Below are 25567 nucleotides of genomic sequence, written 5' to 3' on the forward strand. Positions count from 1 at the left end.
GTACTGCACATTCTACTGGACTGTACTGTACGAATGAAGATCTCTGATCTGTCGTGCACTGTACTGGACTGACTCACATGCAGTCACTGTGGTCTAGCGTGGTATCCGCTCGCAAGCTAATAAAACATGTCGGCTATTAAGGATTTAAATCCCAATGCAGAAATCGCTCGTGCAGCTCAAGCTTTACAACTCAATATTTCTGCTGCAAGAGGTTTACAGGATGTGCTTAAAAGTAACTTAGGCCCTAGAGGAACAATGAAAATGTAAGTACCCATTTTTTCGTAAGAGACTTCTTGTTAACTAAGGCAGTTTGCAACAACTGGTAATTAGCGTAGGGTCGATTTTCTCCATGCGCCTAAAACTGAATCAATGACCAAGTTGACCAGGCTTGCTAATCGAAAAAGAGCTTCTTGATAACTCTTTTATTCCTTGCAATTGACTTTAGAATGAATAAAAGACAATAATTTCACTTCTGATTCAGCCAGATTTAACGCAATTTCGACTTTGTAGAACAGTACTGTACTATTACCGTATGTTATATTACAGTATACTGTGGTACTGGCATGATGCACGTGATAGCAACTGTTGGATTTAGTAACCACTTGAAACGTGGAGTGGATTTGACAACCGCCAAACTCACCTAGAATGGACAATTTCTCACTCTGATACAGGAGTAGTATAGCTGTAATGATGTTAGATGATATGGGATCAAATTTATTATTTTAAATTGAATATCTACAAGAAAAAAATGTCGAATCTCTTTAGTACTGCGTACAAACATCAATCGCTTATCATTATAACTACCGTACGGTACAGTACTGGATAATAATCGATCTGATTCGTGTTTGCTCGCTATTCCATGCTTCTAAATGATACTTTAGCTATTTCCCCTTCATAATAATAAATAATTACGTATTGAAATCGACCGAATTGAAGTGATGCAATAAATGAAATAGTTATGATTGCCGCTAAAAATGAGTATGGCGATTTCACCCGATATCATTTTCAGTAAAACGTCTATTTTTTACAAGTTTTCAATCAAATTTTAAAAGAAGTAGTGGTACATTTACTGGCATTGCAAGAAATGAGAGCCATTGCAGTAATGATATAGTGTGTCGTTAATTGCTTATTTCTTGTCGGTAAAGATCTCGGATAATATCCTAAATAGTAATCTAACCAAGAAAGTTCGTACTTATGAAGAACAATTTGATACATAACTTAGCCATTGTAACATTAGCATATTGCCCTAAAATAGACTATTTATACATGTACTTGAAGTTATCAACATTTTACAATTAATACTATATACGAGTAGAATGCGTACAAGGAGCTAAAAATTGATCTCAATAGAGGCAAAAGCTTTCCTCTCGCTTTTAGACCAAAACTATATTCAATGGCTCCTTCACGTGCCATAGCTATATCTTATTATTATACCTCTCAACTTCATAGTGCAAACCTTTATTCGTAATCGCAAAATCTACACTAATAAGTGCTGTAACGTACAAACTTGCTAAATCAACGTGTCTATTGCTTTTATCTCTTGAACTGTAGGCTTGTTTCTGGTGCAGGTGATATCAAAATTACTAAAGATGGTAACGTCTTATTACATGAAATGGTAAGCAATCATAGGTTTTGAGCGTTAATTACGCTATCCGTCTTACTAACATATATACGAACATATTATCTTGTTAATAACCACGTTTTAGCAAATTCAACATCCTACAGCGTCATTGATTGCTAAAGTTGCCACAGCTCAGGTTAGTTTCCAACTCTCTTGAATGAGTTGGGAAATCCTTATTACAACATACTGCATATTTAGTATGTATCTGTACTCCAAAATATCGAATGCTGTAGTAAGTGTAATCTATCACATTAGGATGATATTACTGGCGATGGAACAACATCAAATGTATTGGTTATAGGTGAATTGCTAAAACAGGTTGGTAGCCAAAGATAAAAAATGCCAAGGTTTGACCCATCATTGTTAAATCATCACTTTAATAAACTTTATAGGCTGATCATTATGTATCCGAGGGACTACATCCTAGAATTATTGCTGAGGGTTTCGATTTAGCAAAGAAAAGAGCTTTAGAAGTTCTTGATGAAGTTAAAGTTCAAAGCGATATGGATCGTGATGCTCTAATAAATGTAGCACGGACAGCTTTGAGAACAAAATTAGCTGTTGAGATTGCTGACAATTTGACGGAGGTAAGAGATTAAACTATACCACAAGTAATGACGATAGCAGTCTCTGTAGACATAAAATGAGATTGACTTGGCAAATCTGCAAATATTGAAACAATTATTTTAGTTACTTTTGATTTATCTGGAATGTTACAATCGTTCCATTTACAGTTTAAAATATTCATTGATGTAATCTTATGATAATTATATAGATTATTGTAGATGCCGTCTTAGCTATACGTAAGCCAGATCAGCCAATCGATCTCCATATGGTAGAAGTTATGTCTATGCAGCATCAAACTGGAATTGACACTAGGTTTGTTTGCTACGTTTTATTATGAATAAAAGTGCGTTAAATGTTATTACTGTATCAATTTACTCCAAACTTACATTCGTTAACCTATTTTTATGTGTTTATTTATATAGATTGGTTCGAGGCTTAGTTTTAGATCATGGTTCTCGTCACCCCGATATGAAAAAGAAAGTTTCTAATGCGTATATCCTTACGTGCAATGTATCATTGGAATACGAAAAAAGGTAAGTAGCACTAACTAGGATTGCTACTGACTCTCTTCCATCATTAACGTTTCTATACTTTACAGTGAAGTCAATTCAGGATTCTTTTATAAGAGTGGTGCTGAACGGGAAAAGTTAGTTGCTGCCGAGCGCAAATTTACTGACGATAAAGTTCAAAAAGTTATTGATTTGAAACGAAAGGTATTTACACACTATTTACTTTACAGTCAGTAATTATAAACGCGTTAACGCCAGGCACAATGTTATCTGCTTTTAATTAGGTATGCGATACACCCGACAAAGAATTTGTGGTTATCAATCAGAAGGTTAGCTGCTTTCTTTTTTTAATAATAATAATCTATTAACGATGCAGCATAAGTCGCAGCAAACAGAATTTACTTCATAAAATTTTTCAACGATGAATTCCTGCATTAAAAATACATTTTATTTATTGCTTGAAGGGGATTGATCCCGTTTCCTTAAATATGCTAGCAAAGGAAGGCATTGTAGCCCTTAGAAGAGCAAAACGTCGCAATATGGAGAGGTAGATATACGTCGAATGAAAAGTTTTGTAGTTATCTTAGTGATCATAATTATTGAGACACTCTTCTACTTATATTCATCATTTAAAGGCTAACATTAGCTTGTGAAGGTACTGCCATGAATTCTGTGGAGGAATTAAGCCCCGATATTCTTGGTCATGCGGGTCTTGTTTATGAGCATGTTCTGGTTAGTTTAGTAACTGTGCTAACCTTTATAAATACTTCAATGATGATTTAATATATTATTCACCGTCTTGACATGACTACTGTAGGGCGAGGAAAAATTTACCTTTGTTGAAGACTGCAAGCAACCTTATTCTGTAACCATTCTAGTTAAAGGTTAAACTAAAATCAATATTTGTGTTATTACAATAACATATAAAATAGTAATTAATTCAACGATTGCTATCTCCATTTAATATTTTACTATATTTATTAGGACCAAATAAACACACTATCACTCAAATAAAAGATGCAATCCATGACGGATTGCGTGCTGTTTTGAATGCAATTGAAGATGGTATTATTAGATTATTTTATATTTCTTTATGACCATTTACGAGAGTTGTACGTCGTAGTCAAACCTTTCGGTATGAATTACAGTATCAATTAGTAATTGCTCTATTTAATTTTTAGGTGCTTTAGTACCTGGCGCTGGTGCTTTCGAAATTGCCGCACATGAAAAGCTTATGAAATATAAAGACACTGTGAAAGGTCGCGCCAGGCTGGGAGTGCAAGTAAGTTGCAACTAGTATAGCGCTAACTCACAAGAAAAATAATTTTTTACTTCACCTTATTGAGTGTACTTTTTACGTTTAGGCTTACGCTGACGCATTGCTTATCATACCTAAAGCGTTGGCTCAAAATTCTGGATTAGATGCACAAGACGCTATCGTTAAATTACAGGTGCGGATCGTATAGAAAATATCTTCCTTTTTAATCTATTAATAAGTGTATTTATTTATTATATTGCCATCCTATAGGAAGAATATCAGACTAATGGAACATGTGTAGGACTTGATTTAGTTTCAGGTTTGACTTATCATGTTGGTCTTAACGTTAATATAGATTTTATTGTCATCTAAGAATATTACAAAACTGTTTACAACAGGTGATGCGATCATTCCAGCTGATTGTGGTATCTGGGATAATTACCGCGTGAAAAGGCAGCTATTGCACTCTTGGTAAGGCTATTACTACGGTAGAATAACAAGATTAGTTAATGATCCTTTATAAACATGTTAATATTAATGTGTTTGCGTTTTCGTGATATAATTCGTGTAGTACCGTCATTGCTAGCAATCTGCTCCTTGTCGACGAAGTCATGCGGGCTGGGATGTCTTCTCTGAAAGGATAATATAGATTTACAATTTTACGATATCCGAGTAGTGGTTTAAACCTTTTCGATATCATTGATAATGAATTAATTATTATTGCTGAAGTGTAAGTTAATATTAGAAATTCTTCTAATATTACGTAATTGTGAACTTTTCAAAACATATAGACTTTTATGATTTTCTTTTCGTTTAATTTATGTATGATAATTTATCTCAGCGCATTTTGATCGTGCTACAGTTATGGTGCACGTTTGTCACTGTGTAGCTCCTTTATAGCAGACAATTTTAATAAATTCGAATTTTTGAAGAGGATTGAATTTCATATCTTGCGTTTTGGCTAACTTTTAAATTGAGTTTGGAACAGCTGAATATTGTTCTTATCCGAATTCGTAATGATTTAGAGAAAACGGTGCTACATGCAGTGTTCATTATTTTATAAGTTAGCCGACTTGTAGTTTTCACCATGGCTGACATACGGTACCGTACTTTTAAATTCTTATACCATATCCTTATGTAATGTTAGTAGGATCTACGCAGTTATATTATTAAAATTGTTAAAAAGACAACAGTAAATATTAATGAACCCGATGTATTTATGTCCGAGGTTTTAGGATCGTAAAAGTACAGAATAAATAAGAAATTTATTTGTAATAGCTAATCAAACCGTAATGTATATGTTACGACCGTTCCTAAAAAGAATGAATTTTGCCCTTAAGAAAGTTACGGTTAATCTTGAGAATCCAATCATTCTTAAGAATGTCCGGCCATTCCTAAGAATTGGCCGATAACATAATTTCACGCATTAAATACGAGAATCAGAATACTATATCCCGCCAATAGTGCACGGACCAGTAATCGCAAATACTACATAAGTATTCTATTCTTACGAGCATATAGCCCTTGATAGTAATTCAATACTTGGTAGGAATTAACCTGAATCCTTAATTCACGGTACCATAACAGGTTATACAGTACGAAAGCATGTAGCGATTATGGTGACACATGTCGTAGTAATTAATTTATCTATTAGCCCCAGGACTAACCATTAGCCGTCAGTATATTTTCACAAATAATTCATCTTACGATAGCTAGAAAGTTTACAAAAGTTGTTAAGGTATCGTGCATTTAGTTGAGTATTGGATATGAATATCGGATTAAATTATTTGCTGTTAGTCATGAATTCGTTAAAGCGCAATCTTGTAGATTACTATTCCATGTACAAACAATAAATTTATCTTGCAATAGACGGCATACGAACTAGACAGGGAAGACTGATCGAAAGTAATTTTAATAGCAACTATTATTTGTTAAGGAGCAATATTGTATTGATCTTATTTTAATATTAAAGTAAGTCACATCTATTAAAATGCTTTACAACAATACTAACATGTGTAATATCATGATTTACTAGCAATCTTAAAGATGCTATACTTATACATAGTAAAACTAGATTTAGTGTTGATAAGATGAACTTATTCAAAGCTAGCTTAAAAATTGCAACAGATGCGTGCATATGAACAACTATAACTAGGCTGTATATCATAGCAAACCATAAATGACCAAGATAAATATGAATGAATTACCCCTATTATTTGTAAGCCACAAATAAACCAGTTTCATGCAGTTAGATTAAATTTTAGCCATAAATAAATCAGTTAAAGAAAGCTTTATTATATAACGTTATCTTAATTAAAAGTATTTTCTATACATATATCTAACGCTTAAAAAATTATTACGAACATTATCAAACTCAAGGGTCAGTATAAATGCTTTAATAATATAATTTAAGTATTATTCTGTTCCCAATTATAATATAATAGGTTCAGTTTAAAGCTAATGTATGATACGCGTATAGACAACAACATTTTATTCCAGGAAAATCTGGCTAATTATTTTAAGTAATATTTAGCGATTCTAAATAAATTGTCATATGCATAATTCTGCATACTTTAATTCAATTACCACCTTATATAATATTGAATGGCATTTTTAAGTGTTTCAACAACAATATTTATATTTGTAACCATCTTTGATTAATGGATGGATAGACAATGCGTTAATACATGAGTTAAAAGGATAGCAGATCAGCATAAGGAGTGAAATTATCGCTATTTCTTGATTTATGTATTAAAAAGCTATCTGTTTCACGATTCTTACAAGCGTTTATGACTATTCTACATTATCCATCGACTTATTTACAAGGAAGTGAGCAATTATAAGCCACCTTAGTGCATGCATAATCATCTTCATCGTAATACTTGCTACCAATTGGTTTATTTTCTATCAAGCAATGCCTACTACAAAATTTAAGTGAAACTTTGCATTCTATGTCATTGGTTGGGACTATCGCTGTACCTAAAAGTAGAAGTTAAAACGAAATAAGATTGCCATTTTAGTCCGTATTCTGGTTATATACAGAACATTCTATTAAAATTTAAGAAGTAATCAGTTCGTTTTTACACGATATTTTATTAACAAATTTACCAGAAGGCAGCGAAGCATTTGTGCTTTCAACGGTAGGCATCAAGGTCATTTTATGGCGTTTGTAAATTTGTGAACTAAAATCAACTTGGCCTATAAAATTTGTTTTGCACATCTCAGATATGTAGGGGTACTTGAGAAGAGATTCGCGGAACATTTCTACCCGAATTTTATTACCATGCTTATATAATAATAGAACGATAACGTTAGCTTTTTTTCGTGTCGATATAACATTTTCCAAACTCTTCTACTTGGTAACAAGATTTACTAGAAATCTCCAAACCAGTCCATTAGAGCTAGAATATTGACTAAACTTTATTATTCTTATTATGTTATTATACAGTTGAATAAAGCTAGCGGTTAACTAACGGTTTACTAACGGCATATTAAAATAGCAACAAATGCAATAACATTCTTACAACTAAGATTACGGTCGATAATTAATTCATAACAAATGATATAATATCAGAAATGCATTCAGGTAACTATTTTATCTATAGTCTCTTCTATGGACTTACATACTGTAAATTTTGGGCTTAAAGGAATATGCTACTACAGTCAATCAGAATAAGTTTGAATCTTAATAAGCTTATAATGTTGAACTGTATCAATATACAGTAACTAAAAAAATCTCATTTCGTAACAGCCGATAAAATATATTTTAATCAATCTTGACTACTTCTGTAATTTAGACTTAATTGAACTATTAAAGCTATTCGAAACAATCAGCAGAATACTGTAAATATTGTATAATATACAAGAAACTCTTTCGAAACTAGTACAGTTTTAATGGTAATTACAGAATTGCACCGTAGCATATTAACAAAGCGTTATACATAATTCTAACGCTGAATTAGAGTGTAGGACCTCCAATTGTTATGATTGACTGTTGCAGAACACTGAACGTACTATATAAAATATAAAAGACTCTTTCTAAACTAAGACAATTCAGTCATAAATAATAGAACAATATCTTCGTATGGCGTGGTAGTATTTGCTATTAAATTGGAGCATAAAATCTTTGATATATAATTACCAGTATTTACAGTTAATAGTTTAGTAATATTGTTATAAAGATATTGCTTCATCCGAGCTCAGCAGTATGTAATTTTTACTCCCTATATATTTGGGCATTATCGTGAGGGCACTCATGTTGGATTCTATTATAATTATTGGCGTTTAATTAAGTTAGCAATATTGTCATGATAGAATGACTTCGCTTATGGGATAGCAGTACTACTCCATGTATCAGTGATAAAAAATATTAGAATAGGGGTTAGAATAGGTTTGGTTGAAAACATTATATTGTCATGATGAAAAGCTTAATTCTTTAGATGAGCAAAATCTATTGCTATATTTATTTTATAGCTAACATTTTGCCTTACAGGACTGTGTCTATGAGTAAAACAAACCTATCCGATAAATTTTCGTTTAGCATGATATTGCATACCTAAACTAGAAATTAACCATAGTTATTAAAAGCTACGAGTATAAAAGACATGCGTGCAGACTTGAGGCATACAGAGATTAGTGCATTCTATCTTCTGGAAAATGCTACAACTAGAGAAATAAAAGCGTAATTGCAAGAAGAGCTGGGATGAAAAGCGATATAGCCAAAACTATGTTTGCTTCTAAATTTAATCTCGTATACTTAGAAAGTCAAGTGGCTACTACCGCAGTATAAGCAATTTTTTTCAGACAGTATAAGGAATTTATTTGATAGGATAAATGTATCGACCACTTGTGCAGCTGGGAAGGTATTGCTAAATGCCAGACTGAACTTCATTTTAAATTGGCAAAAGTGACAGTAGCTAAAGAAAACAGGTTCTTTTGAAATTAATTAAGTAGGCACGGTATATTCCAAGATCTTCAAGTAAAGATTCACGGAGTGTTTAGGTAATTTTTTCGAGTATCAAAAGGATAAGAAATAGGCTCGCGTTACATTTATTTTAAGACTAAATAAAGCTAATGTAAATAAAATTGCGATCCAGAAATTTTTTGTGGACTAAATATTAACTTGGTTAACTTATTTTAAGTTGAAGAGGATTTCATCCATAAGAAGATGCTATGATAATAGTTGCATGAAAGAAAATAAACTGAGAATAATTGTGACTTTATTTTAGGTACTTACTTAGAAAGTAAATTTATCATTATCCATATGCAATCCAAATTAATAAAATTTAAGGAGAATTAATATAGGTCTAGTTTTCCATATCAGTTCAAGAGAGATTACTTATTTATAAAGTCGTTTAGCTTAACAGTAATAAATTTATAGAAATGGGATAAAGCTCGAAGTTTTACTATCGATAATTAAATTGTCACTAATTGTTTCAACTAGCGCATTCTTCCAATATCATTGTCTTATTAAACGATAATTCTAATAATTTAATTTCTGGGAATCAATCTTTAAATGGTAATTCAATTCTTTTTTACCGCCAACAGCGGATAGAAATATTCCAATCTTGCCGGACTAATTGAGATTTAGGAAATATTTTATAATAGAAAATAGTCGATGTAAAACATATCTGTATATAGTTAACAGCTTTTATAACTTAGATGCTTATCGTATTTATTTACCAATACAAATATAAAAGAAATCAGACTACCTATAAACTGATCGTTTGACAGATATGAGATTTCTAGTAATTGCTATTTAAAATCACTGATTGCATTTAACGGTTATCAGGCGTTGATTTAAGGTTCAAAGGTGAAATTGTATGTAATTTGGATCCGCTTTTCTTTTAAATCAAGTAAGCATATCTAGTAATGACTTGGTCAATGGAATACAATAAAAAGATGATAAGCAAACCCAGTATATCCGATTAATTTCCAAACTGGATAAATAGACATTTTTATGGGCTATACAAAATAGCTGTCTATTACCCCTCAAAGTAAACTACTGTATATCCAATAAAACTTAATAAATGACCTTAAATAGTCATAATATCAATATTAATAAACGAGCCGATTCAAATCTATCATTTCAAATATTAATATAAATACTAATAGAAATCGATCACGTATTAACTGACATTTATAATTTTATCACTGGCATGTATAATTCTAGCTGGTTTTTCAGCTGTAAAGGTAAGAATATATTCATCAACCAGTTTATGCTAGACGTATTCAAATTATTGACAATCAACGTAAAGGATATTCATTGTCTTTTATTTCTAGATGTATTATGCCCGTCCAAACTTCTGTTGGTTCATAAACAATATTATAGAAAAAGTCTAATCATGATTTTATTATTGACCACCCCCTTTTTTGCTCCTAAAAATCAGTACAAGTCAACTATCATATCTATTAGAACAAATACGCATTAGTAGCACTTTTAATCCTAATAAATTGATCAATTTTTATTGGATGCTATAAAGCAGTGGAAGAATCAGATAAAACTATTTACATAGAAGAGATTACAAGAGATTCCTTTTATTTTGTATTTGTATAGTTGCAATTTAATATCCTTTAAGTTGATATAGATCTTAAGAAATCCAAGTACAGATAAATTTAATTTAAATAATGATGGGTGTGGTAAAAACAGCATGATAGCGGAAGATTTCTTTATCTGTTTGAATTAACTTAAGTACTGAATGATAGAAAAATTCATCCGAATTCCCCATCAATATCTATGTGCTATCGGCATAAGTTGCTATAATTATATCTGAATCTACGTTCAATATCTAGTACTGATACGACAATGCAACTGGAAATACAATTTATTATTCAATAACGTAAATAAAGTAAATAATGTAGTATCCTATACAGTTATTACAAGATAGTATGAAAATCTTCTACATTTTTATCAATAAACGGTAGCGCTCCAACATGAAGATTGAAATAGATCATATATTCTGAAAGTAATTAACTGGTGCAATTCTACGTCTGTCATATTGAAATGATCGAGCTATCGATAGAAACTTTATCAAATTCTCTTTCTAATTTAGCTAACAATTATTGTCACTTTAACTAATACCTAATAAATCCATAAATAATTGAGTTGCATTTACAAGCTTTATGTTGAGTACTATTTCGTTATATGGGATTAACTATAGGGTAATGTTAATGGTACGAAGTAGACTTTATAACTTTATAACTTTATTGGGTGATCTCTGGATGAAATCAATGCAGGATTAAATGAATAAATTTGCTTTACCTTTTCCCGTCTACAATTCATTCTGGTGATATTATATTTAAAGTAACCAAATGAAATTAACATGTATATTTAAAATTTGATATTTTTGCATAGAATTATAGATAAATTACTTTAGATACTTAAAAAAAACAAAAATAAAAACTTGTCAAATAAAAATTTATCATAGCCCACCCCTATTCCTTGTTCTGATTCTTTTAAAATAACATTAAGTTCGACTTGTTCGACTTGGAATTATTAAATAGATAGTGAAGAACGGATAAAGCGACATCGATAGACATTTAGGCAGATATTGTCTGGAATATTGCGTCAAATATAATTGATAGCTTTAAAACATGAGCTAACTTACCACTATATCAGTTATTAATGCCTTGGATAAAATTCGAGCCACTTTATCCACCTTCCTCATGGTATTGCCTATCATTAATCTTCTGTTAAATGTCGTTAAGAAACAAATACCACCATGACGTAACTTCAAGACAGCCATTTTCTATTTTTGAGAATAAATAGAATGATAGACTGTGTAACGTATTCTATGCTTGCTAATGATATATTTACTTGAAATTAAAAAATAAATTGTCACTACATAATTTCATCGCTACAACCAAGATAGAATAATAAACAAAATCTATTGATGATTATGATCAAGGATTGACGTTATTATTTAAACAAGAGGTAATAAAAGGCCAATCTTATATAATTAGAATATTCACTTAACCAATAATGCTGATATAATGAATATTTAGCTTTATTTATAAGGATATATATGAATATATGCAGTACTACTATATCTACATTACAGGTAGATTGTATTCTCCTGTAATCTACGACATTAAAGGTTAAATATTTAAGAATGTTCAAATAAAACAATACTTAATGGATGTATTTATCAAGTTTTCAATTTAAAGCAGTAACAGAGTATCACTAAGATATGAAACTATGTTGCACTATCCATGGTGATACAATCTGAGATAGTCTATTGCTTAGCACAGAGCAAGTAAAGTAAATTTATTCAATGTTACTGTAAATAAAATTATGTTCTCCAAACCTCTAGTGGATCAACCATGACTGCAAACATTAATCGGTCATTCTGAAATGGAAGATCCGATGTTAGTTTCTTCTTCACGTCGGTACTCACTATTGGTATAGCGTAGGCCATGCAATGGAGCGTAATCCATGAAAGACATAAAAGAATGGCGATGAAAGACAACATTGCAGTTCAAATTAATCTATTGCCGAATGTAATCTTCAATTAAAAGCAAGCCTTTTAACTATCAAGTAATAAATTGATATCGTCGATAAGGATAGGCGATGGCTATAGTATATAGCTTAAAGAAATATCCAATCTCCAATTTTAGGGCAATTTACTTAATGCATAAAACTGCACTTGCATAAATAACTTAAAATCAAGAAAATGTTTTAGAAACTTCCACAACCTCAGGATGTTAAACTTGCTGGCTAATATTGAATCTCAAATTTTCCGACTTGTTTTTATATGCTCCTACATACCAGCAAGCCATTGATGGTATAACAATAAGAGCAAGTTAACACTGTCAATGATTTGTATTTATTAATTGATCATCATTTTTTATTTTATGCCTTTGTTCCATTCTAATGTTATGATACCTTCAACTCATGATGAAGGATATTAGACAATGAGTCGGTATAAGCGAGGATTTAAAGATCAGAATTCCTTCAAGAGCTAAATTGCACAAAATCTATCATTAATACTATCGAGACTTTAATAACGTTATGAAAGGATTCAAAGCTGTTTATCCAGCCCACCCCCTACTTTAGGACTTTGATTATGCTATTTTGTTGGACATTGTTTAATTTAGAATAGATTTAATTTCAACTTTTGTCATTAAACATATCGATATAATATATTTGAAGTAATCTATATTGATGGAACATGGCACAAAAAATAGAGGAAACAAAAAAGTACTTAGCCAACTATGAACCCAATGTTTAATAATAGTTAATATTCAAACAGCACCTTCATTTACAACTATTTTATGTGTCTTATTTTCTTTCAAGCCGTAATAGTATTGCATTATTGACTAGCTTTATTTAATGGTAATGTTAGAAATGAGGTTGAAATAAAATTAATAAATGATCATTTTATTAAGTTGGCTAAAAATAAGGTTGAAATTTACTTGGATAGACATCAAAGTCATTGATAAAATAAGATTAATGAGCTATCATCTTCTTGAGTTGGCCATGGAAAAAGGATTCGATTCACGTACATCTACTTTCAGTCTAGATAGAATTGATTTGACAGCATGATAATGATTTTTTTGTCTATCCTTCATTTTTATAGGAACCTTTAAGTTAGTACTATTGTGTTTTCTAAAACGTCGTTACGAATTTCATTCCTTTTTTTCATTAAAATCCATCCATTGATGTAATAAATGACGACATGCACTCATTTCTGTCTTGGTGTCTACGATTGTGTGTCATACTTGTTTTGTCTTTTTACATATGACGATATCTATTTAATCATGTAGACTGTTCCATGACAGTAATACGTACTTGAGCTTAGCTACGCCAACCTATTTTCAATGAATATTGTATACAGCTGACAAAATAAATGAATAAACATCCTAAGTGATGGGAATTATTTTGATTATCAAGATACCGGATAGGGTGATCGATCAGTTTTGTCGAAAATGATCTGGTATTAATCATGTCTATAAAGCTACTATATAACAACGGTAGACGATCTGTTCCAGTCAAGCTCTATCCATCAAAATATTTCCATTATGACTGCAATGATGTTATTGTAAGGAAAGATATTCACGTCTTGTATTTGTCATTCGACAATAACCAACATTCAGTCTTAGAGTCATGACTAGGGGATTAAGTAAACAGCTGAATAGCAAGTAGAAAATGGATAGAAAGGTATTAATTGATGATAATTAGGCATCCTAGACTGATAGGAAATGGATAGATCATATTTGATCGGGAATAAATCATTATGACCTTATACTTGACGTGAATTTTCAATCATGACCACATCATTTGCTCCTCCTCTTTCCCTTTTTTGAATAATAATTTTACCTCTCCCTTCTGTTCAATCATAAGAGTAATATTGATCATTGATAAAAGTGAATGTCTTATTGCTTACTTCGGGAATGATAACAATGATCAAACTGAAGTAATTAATATATAAGTATAGCTAGATGTTATTGTAAAAGCATAAATAAATTATTTTACGATTTAAACTTGACTCTGTTGATAGCATCTCCTATTCCGATAGAGCTAGACTTAATAAAATAGTCTCAGATCGAGATGACGGATAGAATAATATTAAATAAAAGCAACTCAAGAATGAATATAACTGTTAGATCGAAAAAAATAAGAATGAAAGCCTTGTCGTCTTAAGTCGACTACTAAAGAGTATTGATTTAGTCGAAGTAATGATTAAACTTTTGATTAGTAAGGTGTAAATTAAGATTAACTACTAATATCTACAACATAGGATTGCCTTAGCTTTGAAATCTATCTGTGAGTTATTTTTAGATTATAGTCTAAAATATTCAAAACTAGAGTTTCCATGCAAGTATAGATACTATTTATTTTTGCTGTGGTCATTTACGAAGATCGAATTAAAGTTATAATTAGGATATTCCTTTCATTAAAATTAGTCTATCTATTGAAACCTTTCCTAACTACCTCCACCCCCATCTTCCTGGTCAACTTAATATAATTTCCTAATTATCATCAGAACTAGCAACAGCAATATCAAATATTGATTACCACAAGGAGTTATTTAATGTTGATGCTATTGGAAATGATTTAATTTCTTTGATTGTTCTGCTTTGTGTATTAGACATGTCGCTTACTTTCTTGTGACGTTATGTAACTATCTAAGTGATGTTATAACAGTTGTTTCTTCTTTAATTGGATTATAAACGAGGCAGGACGATTGACATAGATTTTTATTAATTACTGATTATAATGCAGTAAAATAGCTCCAATCTTAAGCTATAATTTTTAAGTTCCAATTTTCTTGTGGTATTCTGCTATACTTCCAAGGTTAAAGATCTTTTTGAGATAATTATGCCAATATTGTATTTATTTACATCAGCTTGATTAAACAATAAACCAAAATTGAAAGTTTATGCGAAGATCCTGTAGACAATTAATTATTTTTATTCTTGATTTATATAGACAAAAATACCCAATCTTGACCAATTTGTGATTTTGCATAAATTGAAAAATAGATCGAATAGAAGAGTATGTTTAAAAATAACCTTAACATAGCTTTGAATCAATACTTAAAGGATTTAAGACTGAAATTACGGTGTCTACCGGTGATTATTATCCAGTTATTCCTTTCTTCTTACGATAGCCTTGCATCAGTAATCAATCATTTATTTAATCAATACTTCAAAATTTATCCGTTACCATTTTCCTTCTCATCATGATAGCTTTGAATCGTTATTGGATAAATGATTTAATAGTTAAACTAACTACCATTAATTATTGTCCAGTTTATCCTTTCTTCTTACAGTAATGTCATATCCAAAATCAATTATATAATTATTTAGTAAGTAGTTCAAATATACATCCATTACTATTTTTAAATTTTTTCTTTCTTCTTATAATAGCTTTGAATCAGTACCAAATAAGTTATTTTAATATTCTAAGTGTCTATAGATTATTATTATCCAAGTTTTCCTTCTTTCTACGATAACTTTGGATCAATATTGAGTAAATTGCTCCACAATTCATTTTACTACCAGTTACTATAATTACAATTATTATCTAGTTTTATCTTTCTTGTTACCATAGCCTTGAATCATTGCTCTATAGTTTTATTCCACGATTTTGAACTCTACCGATTATAATCCGTTATTCCAGCTCTCTTTCTTTTTACGGTAACCTTAAATCAATTTACTATAATTATATTGATTGTTAGAGCAATTGCCGGCTATTATCACGCAATTTTCTTTCCCAATCTTTCATTAGAATCTTATTTATATAAAACTTTTTCACATATGTATATATCTATATAAAGTTATCAATACATAGTAGCTGGCATTCATTATTGCAAAACACTTCTTCCATATCATTGTTGAATTAGTAAATCACCTTGCATCAGCACCTAAAGTAAATTATAAGTAATTATTGGCATTATGAAATAAAGCAATGAAAAAAGATGTTAATTAGGCATGTTAAAATTGAGTGTTTAGTTAAATAATGTCATTGTTGGATGATCTCCACATTTACTTGAAAGTAGAGCGGCTTTTTTGAAGAGAAGTATCCTTGGTTACTGGACTTAATAGTAGACTCTAATCATCAAGTAGGATAACAACTGTAATATTATTCACAAAGTCAACATTTTTTACAACGAATAATCTAAAGTGGAATTGCAATAATATCATAGTGGACATATCACTCAATGTCAAAGAATAATGTAAATTTATTACTGCTTTTAATTACTGTTTCTAGCTTGCTGTTCAATAGGGTATCGTTTTTAAAACAAATTCCACTTAAAATCGTCTCTACATGCCTATTCTTAGATCTTTCTTTCAAATATATGTACTGTATATTCATTATTTGTTATATCGCTGATTGAATAGTATATATGTATATGTTATATACTTAACAAGGTAGAAAAAGATATAAATCGTCTAATTGATTCTTTCGTTCTACTTGTTTAAAGTGCTTTTGAAGTTATCACTCATTTTAGGATATTTTTCAATTCTTTCTGTTGATGATTTATCCATCCGACGATTACAGGTGCAATACTAAAGAATATTGTGTTATTTATGTAGGAAGCTACCATTTGAACTTTTCCCAGGTCCTACATCGAGTATTGATACGTTCCATTGGCCACTTCCTTATTATGCACGATCGGCAATTTCAATTACCAACTATAGACAGTTTACAGTAGATTTCCTTCAATCGAATAGATTACATCAACAGATGCTTTCCAAAAATAAATATTGACTGATATAATCTATTGCAGTGGTTCACGTCTAATTTGTTCAATCCGTCAGTTAAAATATATAAAAGGTTACGTCTATTTTAGCGAAATAGTGTTCATCTTGAATTGGCTGAGGCTTAATTTTACGACTTTCATTTCTAACCAAAAGGCACTATTTATTACCATGTCTACTTTTATCCAGTGCCAATACTACAGTAATAAAGCTATTTTTAAGTGAGTAACCTTAATATCTACTTTACTCAACATGTAAACAAAGTGAGTGAGTCAAGTATAGACTTCCGAGCTACCTGACGCTGAAAGAAAATGGTGGCTTTGGATAAATAAATTCTCATGTATTGACGACACTTTTTATCCAATTTTAGCACCCTACTAATTATGTAATGATATGGATAACGCCAAGATTAAAACAAACCAAGATAACGATAAGAATTTTCAGTATTGCGCCATAGAGGAGCCGTATTTATACTATTACACATCCATGAACGAGATTGAACTCAATACTTGTGCCAATATAGACCATAAATTATTCTATCTTACCTTAGTAGGATGGATTAGTCCATGTAATCGTATATACCAATATTGCCCGGATATATCGCTTTAAAGATATATATGGCTGCCTGTCTATATAGGGAATCCTGTTGTCTTTTCTATAGACGTCCTTAGAATCCCATACTCAATCGATATAACTGCTTATTATGTAAGGATTTAATGCTTCCTATGTCAGGATAATAGGGGTCTGTACGCATCTGTAGAGTTGGTAATTTGTTCAAAATTAGTTTATACTTCATAATTGATTCATTTTCACTACCGGTTAATCAACTTGACGTTCATCTTAGGGTGATTCTAGTTGAAATTTCCAAGATTTTATTTGTCTATGTTAAGGTTAAAATCGATAGCATACGTTGGATATTAATAATATCACAACAGATGCTCATGTTAAATTTCTGCTAGGTTAAGATATTATATATTGCTGTGGTTTTAACTCAAAAATTTATTACAGCAAATAAAGTCTATGATATCCATTACACTAGCCTGAAATAAAGCAACTCTAACGATACAGAAGACGTCATATGAAATTATAGAATACCTTCTACAGCGTAATAAGGAACTTTATGTAAAGACAAAGTAACCTACAAATACTTCTAATTCATAGATAGACTTTGGATAGATCGATATTAGGGTAATAAAATTGTCTACTTATTTCTATAAAGGCGATGTATTTTCTGTCAAAAATCAAGTGATCGTCATGTCTATCAACAGCCTGCAAGGAATGAATGAATGATTTGATATCAATTAATATTATAAATAAGGAATAGGCATTAAGTCAAGATATTGTTGAAAACTAATAAATGAATTAGTCAAGTAGACAATAATGTCCTCATTGTTGGTGAATTGACAAGGCTATAGTGAAATTTAGAACTACTAAAGGACGATATCCTTACAGACGAAATATCCATTAGAAAACAAGAAAGGTATAAATAATTATACCATGATTGTTCCAAAAATATAAGCAAAGATGCTACCACTTAGGCCGATGAATCAATCAGGCCAACAAACTAAACTGCTTATGCTATCATTAAATCATATTACTCCATTTCTGATTATGATTTTGTTGGAATAGATTTCCTCTTATAGTGCCCATGATTTTGTTAATGCCTTTTAAATCGATGTCAACCATTGTTTAAATTAGCATTATTATCAAAACTACGCTAAATGTTTGCTAATCATTTCCAGTTAGCTAATGTACCATAGGCAATAAAAACATGATTGCCATAAATGATTTAATTTGAGCCTAGGTAGAAATAAAATTGAATTTTAAAGGTACTATAGCGTAACCTACCGTCTTATAAAACAAGTATTTAAAATGTGTTTTGTAATGACAAAATATCGAGGAAGAAGTTCCTAGAAATACTGAAGTGATGATGACGAAGGCGTAAAAAAATTGATAAAAATTTCATTATCTTGGGAGAATTGTATGATGATGAAAGAAGATAATTGTAATAGCCAATAGAAAGGGTTTTTATCCGGTTTACACTTGCCTTAACAATACGGTTTAAGATTGCATTTAGGATAATCCACGCGCCCTAAAACATTAAAATTCTACTTTCTTTTTCTCTTTAGTATTTCATTATGCTTATTAAATTAACGAACGATTCGGTCTAAACTTCGATTTCAAGGCTTACTTCCGTAGTAGATTATACAATTTCAATACCTCTATACACTACTAGTTTTTAATAATAGTTACTCATTATTTATTCCAAATTTTGGTAAAATGAGATAATGTATTACCGGAAAAGGATGACTCAGGATGTTAAAGATATTATACGACCAATATGACCCGACGTGCTACCGTAAATCTCCGAAATACTTATTTTACGCTTAAAATGAGTAGTATGTACATTTAATATAGAATATTAATATATTAAAACAGCCTCTTTGGAATTAGTACCTACTGATAGACTATATATATGTTTCATGGAAATTTTTGTAAAGAGAGAGGCTTTATTAGTAGAAAAGCGTAATATTAGATATTCCTGTTATTATTGCATTTTCTATGATAAATTAAAGACGGCAGTGCAATTTCATCCTCAAGTTACATTATAATGTCCGAGCGTAGTTCGATTTCAAAGAATGGTACAGTATAATGATAGATAACACTGTAAAAGTATTTGCCTGTCATTTCTATATGAATAGTTAAGCTTAGAATTTTGGCTGCATATCAGACTGGCTCGGACTTCGTTCTAGCTGCGTTTGGTTTTAGGTTATTAGTGCTCCTAGATAGCTACTAATGGTTTGAATTACTTATTGTAAAAATTTTTATTTTATTATAGAGCCTTAAATAAAAATTGACTTTCACGGATAATGAAATATTTTATTTTCGGAGGAACGATTCTGTACACACAGATAGCATTACACCTCCAGTTGTAGTTTACAATTTGTCCAAATAGCCTGAAGCATATTAAATTTTATTAAGTAATCTAAATTAATTGATAAACTAGATTGAGGAATGATATGGCTGAAAATAACTTTTGACTAATACGATACTTCGTAATCCGTATACAGATGCTAGATAGTAGTAATGAATGAGCTTATGACAAACCTTGTCGACATATTGATTAACAAAATAGATATGAAATGAATAATTACTTAATTAGCTTTAGGAAGCGTATGTATTGGTTGTTTATATCGTTCGATTTGGCATGATAGATAATAATCGTCCGGAAAACAATCATAAAGGGTAATATAATATGATTTCAATTGTATTTATAATTGATATAGAAATAAAATCTACAGTTGCTAGGATAAAATTAAGATGATAAGAATGTTAAAATCGCTTAGTCTTTGTTTATCTACTCCATCTGCTCTGACAAGAGTCCATCGCCGATTATTTAGATATTTTGAATTATTGGAATGTTCCATCCTATTTGGTAATAATTTCTTTATTAAACATGAAGGCATGGATTTGAAGCTTATAAAAAACCTATTGCATGTTTTATCAAAAATGATAATGCTTATAATACCGCATATATTCTCGTATTAATGTATGGTCTAAAGACTGACAATACCGCTTTTAAGATCAGTAGCTTCAAGGATTTTCTAATTAACAGGAATGAATTAATCTTAACCAGATGATGAGGTATATAGGGATTAATTAGACGATTTTTGGACTATTTTGTATATGTTGAATGGAATAGCCGAAAAATAATGCCAGAATTGTATAGAGGCAGTAAAATGGCAATATTTGAAAGCCTTTGTATTTTATTTCGAAGATATCTAGTTATCCAGATACGCATCGTATCATCAGAGATACTCTTAATGATGCTGAATATATTAATTGGCTTTTGAAAGCCGCAATTATTATAGATATTGTAAGAATCGATGTCATTCTTAGCAATAATATTGAAATATCAAAGTCTGCTCATAATATTTTGTTACTGATTCTAATTTCATAACGATAATTTTTTTTTCGAAGACATTGGGTTGTGTGGAGACAAGTTACGATTAAAGCTATCCTTAATAATACAAAAAGTTTTATTAATTTGCTAGCAAAACCTGTTATTGTTGTAGATATTGAAAAATTAAACTCAGCTGTAGCAACAATGTTGCGGTATCATGGCTTGCCCGTGGAACTTTGAGATTAATTCAACACGCATCTTTATGGTTTCACCTACTATATTAATCTTTAAAAGATTTTAGTTATGCAGATTTCCAGTTATAACTTAAGATACTCTCAATTAATAAAATTATTTATTAGTGATTTGTAAAGGTTGTACTTATTGTAGAAACTATAAGATTTGATGCTGGTCTTGATACGAATATTGAATTACTGAGCTAACGGAACTTGCCTGCATAATTATGGCTGTTTTATTAGTGATACGAGTATTATGTTGATGTAGACAACAGGATACATCCAAGAATAATAGAATATATCAATATTAAACTTTGTCAATCGAGGTTTCCCCAAAGCTGTAAATAATTGACTTCTTATTGATCTAAATTTATAATTGTTTATGCACCAATGCATGTAAATACTTGCTATACGCGTATTTGATGAAAATTGATTTAATTTCAGCGCGTTTGAAACCTTTACCTACAGTTAAATCCACATAGACGTGATTAATTTTAAATAGGTACCCAAAAGACTTCTTATACTCCTAGAAGTTGTTATATTCGTAATATTAAACGTATTATATCTTTGTTTTAGCTCTCTTTACTTAATTTATAATTTAACATAACCATTAAGTCTAAAATTAAATTTCCAATCAGTAACGTAGCTAAACATGCCATAACTCCTCATATCTTCTTATTATATAAAAATATTAATTTCATCCTATAAATTACGTTTAATATAGATCTAGCCGTAAACACATTTTATAAATATGTTTAAACCCTTACAATTTGACGTGGTTTGATTATATAAAATATTTGCCTATACGACAAATAAGTCATATTTAATTTTTGTTGAATTTTAGGCCGGCATATTAGCTGCAAACTCCAAAAAGATCTTGATACGAACCCGTATGAACATTTAAGAGCTAGTTCTAGTTGTTTTAATCAACCTCAACTTCGATAATGAACTTGCTTTTATGCTATTAATTTATAGCATAAAATGAAGACAATGATTTTCATCTTATTCATCTACATGGATGTTTTTTTGTGCCTTTCCCCTATATATTAAACATGACAAATTACAACATCAAAATTTATATGGTGACTAAGAGCGATGATCATAAATTTGTTAATATGCCAACACTTGCGAATCTATGAAAGAGTTCCTCATGGCAGATCATCAATGTATTCGGATTTGCATCGCATAAATTCGGCGATATAGGTGATAGATTAATGTAACGCAAAATTAATTGATGACTCTAATCGTTAAGGAATAAATACGATTACATAATCATCAATAGAAAAAAACTTAGTCTATTTATTATAATAGCTACGGCAATAACATTGATTGAATGTATTAATTGAGTTCGGTCCCATACTATTCATTAGCTGCTGATATCCGTAAGCTTTAAGATCCATCCTACTGTTCTTATTGGAAATATCGCTAAAACTTTTCCGTATAATGCGTACTGCTGGTAATACAGTATACTTATTTTTTTCAAATCAGACTACTAAAGATCATTGTTGCCGGTATCAAATGAAATTATTCGCATATTCTTTATGTTAAAGTGAATCTGTAGTTGTAAAATGTTTGTTTGATTATAATTATTATTAAAATTGTCAGAATTTGCATAAGTTTACGATTATAGCTTATTATTAAATTCTTACAGTTGTATACCAGCCTAAAAAATTATATATTTTGAGGCTGGTCTGAAGCAGTAAGAACTTAATAATGATAATCGTTTACACTATTCTTCATTAGATTGATCGTTATCAACCGTTGATATATTGCCATCTTTACGAAATTTTACTGGTGATTATGATAAAATTATTGCTTGACTTTTAATTATTTAGATCGCTGTAGATATTAATTAATTAATAAGATCATTCTTTATGGAAATTTAAATAATAAAGAAAGTTTTTGGATTCCTTTTTAAACAATAATAACCTTCCAGATGTAATCACGTAGATGTGGTTAATTAAACATAAAATTGCAATGATTATTGTGGCATTATCTGCCTCTGATGATGCAGTTTATTTCTCTCACCGATTCCGGTCACCACCGGTTCATTATGATCTTTACTTTATATCACTAACTTCATTAAGATAGTTTTTAGTTTTGGGCTATAGTTCATAAGTCATTTATGTAAACTAAGAAGTTTTCAAATATGAAGAAAGATAATAATCGACTATAATAATTAGGTTAAACTTAGATTGAAAAATTAACTAACAATTATGAAATTTTTATCGTTATTGTTTTCCTAAGAGACTATCCAAGTTTATACGTGTTGGTATTACGATTCCATTACGAGATTCTTTAAGATATTTTGCCTGTATTTACAGAAATTCTTACTGATTTCACTTGGGCAGTTTTTAATGTTGGCTATAGACTTAAATATTAATCGTTTACTGATCTGAATATGCTAATATGTTTACGTAAGATTAGCATAGCATGTAGTGGAGTGCATGGAGACAAAATAGGATACTTGGACTACTCAAGAAGGCGATAAGGCAATGTATGGACTACTTAGATAGTTAAATGTTGTGCCCTTAAATTAGTAGAATCTTTGAAATTACGGAAGCTGATAAACATAGATCTACTAGGACTACTACTGTAGAGTTATGTACGTACTGGTTGGAGACAACTGCTGGTTTCTTCAATCCCTGTGTAGAGCTATGTACTTCTCTAATTTCAATTAGACTCAAAGAAATTTTTTGAAAGAAATTTAAATTATGGATAATACTAGCTCTTGCCTTTGAACGTAGCGGCGACTGCATGAGTGCATATTGATTTAATTGTGTTCAACTTTAATCAACAACACTTTTTGAAAAATAAAAAAACGAATGGTAACTGCGATAGCAGTTTTCTTCGCCGATCTTGATGCGATATTTTTTAATATATAGTTATTGCGATGACAAAAGGACACCTACATTTGATATGGTAAACAGTCATGCTTAGTATATTTCTGTTGGGGTCAGTTTGAATAATTATTTAGCTGGTTTAAATAGTTTTATACAAAATTCGAGAATTTGAATTAATTTAATTACTCTTGTAACAGCGTATGCAGCACCTAAACGCAACGATAACTTCCACATTTGAAGTCTATCTGGTTATTAATTAAATCGTATTATTGGCAATAAGGATTTGCATATATAACTATACGAAGTTGGTATCTTGTAAAAAATAACAGATGCTTCTGTATGGATTTATGCAAACCTTACCGATTATATCATTTCAACTAACTCCGTCATTTCTACATCTTAAAGAGATAACGTTAGTAAATTATCCCGATTAACATTTTAAATTTTAGTACCCTTACTATGCTGATTGACAATATTGTTGTCAGGATAACGGCGTAATTTTATTATTAGCATCAAAACGCTAACTTGACATTGATTTAGCGATTGATTGAAGCAAGATAAATGCAGAAAAATTCGACATTGATTGCTCGGTGGTTTAAAATATTATTCCGTAACATGGCCTTGTTAATGTTAACAATGGCTTACGAAAGAAGTTTCGACATGAAATAAAGACAAAAACATTAATAATAAGTTCAGATATGATATTAATAGTAATTTAAACTAGTGCGATATACTATTTAATTTTAAATACACATGGCATTAATTGAATATAAATTACAAGATCATGGCATCGTTATAATCAATAACTTTCTATTTCAGAAATGTGACTACGTGGCATAAAGTCATTTAAAGTAATCGAAAAAATATAATGGTTATTCATGTTATGATAACGTGTTGTAAACAAGGTATTATGCTAGATTCTTGCTTAAAATACATAGCCATCTACGTTAGATACATTATGTTATTAAAACAAGCATAATTTTATGCTACCATTAAACCATTAAAAAGTATTGACATTATAGGTTTGATTCGAGATATGGTACCTATCGAATGAGGTAGAATTCCAACAACTAAATTTTAAATCAGTTTTACTTGAATCGTTAGAAATAATAACATTAAGGTAGAATAACAAAGTGATTGTTCTAACCAATTATTACAATGTAACATGATTTTTTGCAGAACATGTTGATTTTATTTGTTTCTCTTGACATTATTTAATAATTGACTAATCAATAGTAGTTGTACTGGTATAGTAAATCGGTAAGATTGATTAACTGATTTTGTTATACAATAATAATGATCAGGCAGTTATCGCATCTCATGCTTTGATAACGCGAATAACATAATTAGGATCGGTCTATTCCATAGCTATAGATTACTGTTTTAACCCTACAATTATAGTGATCTCGATTTCGTGTCAAATATT

At 30.4% G+C, this 25567-nt stretch overlaps 1 protein-coding gene across 1 annotated transcript; it reads left to right on the forward strand.

Moving 5' to 3' along the window:
- Window positions 1-126: 126 nt before the first annotated feature.
- On the forward strand, window positions 127-4660 carry TRIADDRAFT_38421 (uncharacterized protein; the record flags this gene model as incomplete). The annotated part of the gene is made up of 18 exons (XM_002117259.1): window positions 127-263; window positions 1552-1615; window positions 1707-1757; window positions 1877-1939; window positions 2014-2208; window positions 2397-2500; window positions 2611-2721; window positions 2787-2901; window positions 2982-3026; window positions 3162-3244; window positions 3333-3429; window positions 3515-3581; window positions 3682-3762; window positions 3879-3979; window positions 4062-4148; window positions 4226-4274; window positions 4354-4426; window positions 4527-4660. 18 exons carry the CDS (start codon window positions 127-129, stop codon window positions 4597-4599), a joined length of 1596 nt encoding a protein of 531 aa, XP_002117295.1. The 3' UTR covers window positions 4600-4660.
- Between the last annotated feature and the right edge of the window lie 20907 nt (window positions 4661-25567).

This window comes from Trichoplax adhaerens, genomic scaffold (assembly GCF_000150275.1).
Source record: "Trichoplax adhaerens TRIADscaffold_23 genomic scaffold, whole genome shotgun sequence".
NCBI classification, from domain to species: Eukaryota; Metazoa; Placozoa; class Uniplacotomia; order Trichoplacea; family Trichoplacidae; genus Trichoplax; species Trichoplax adhaerens.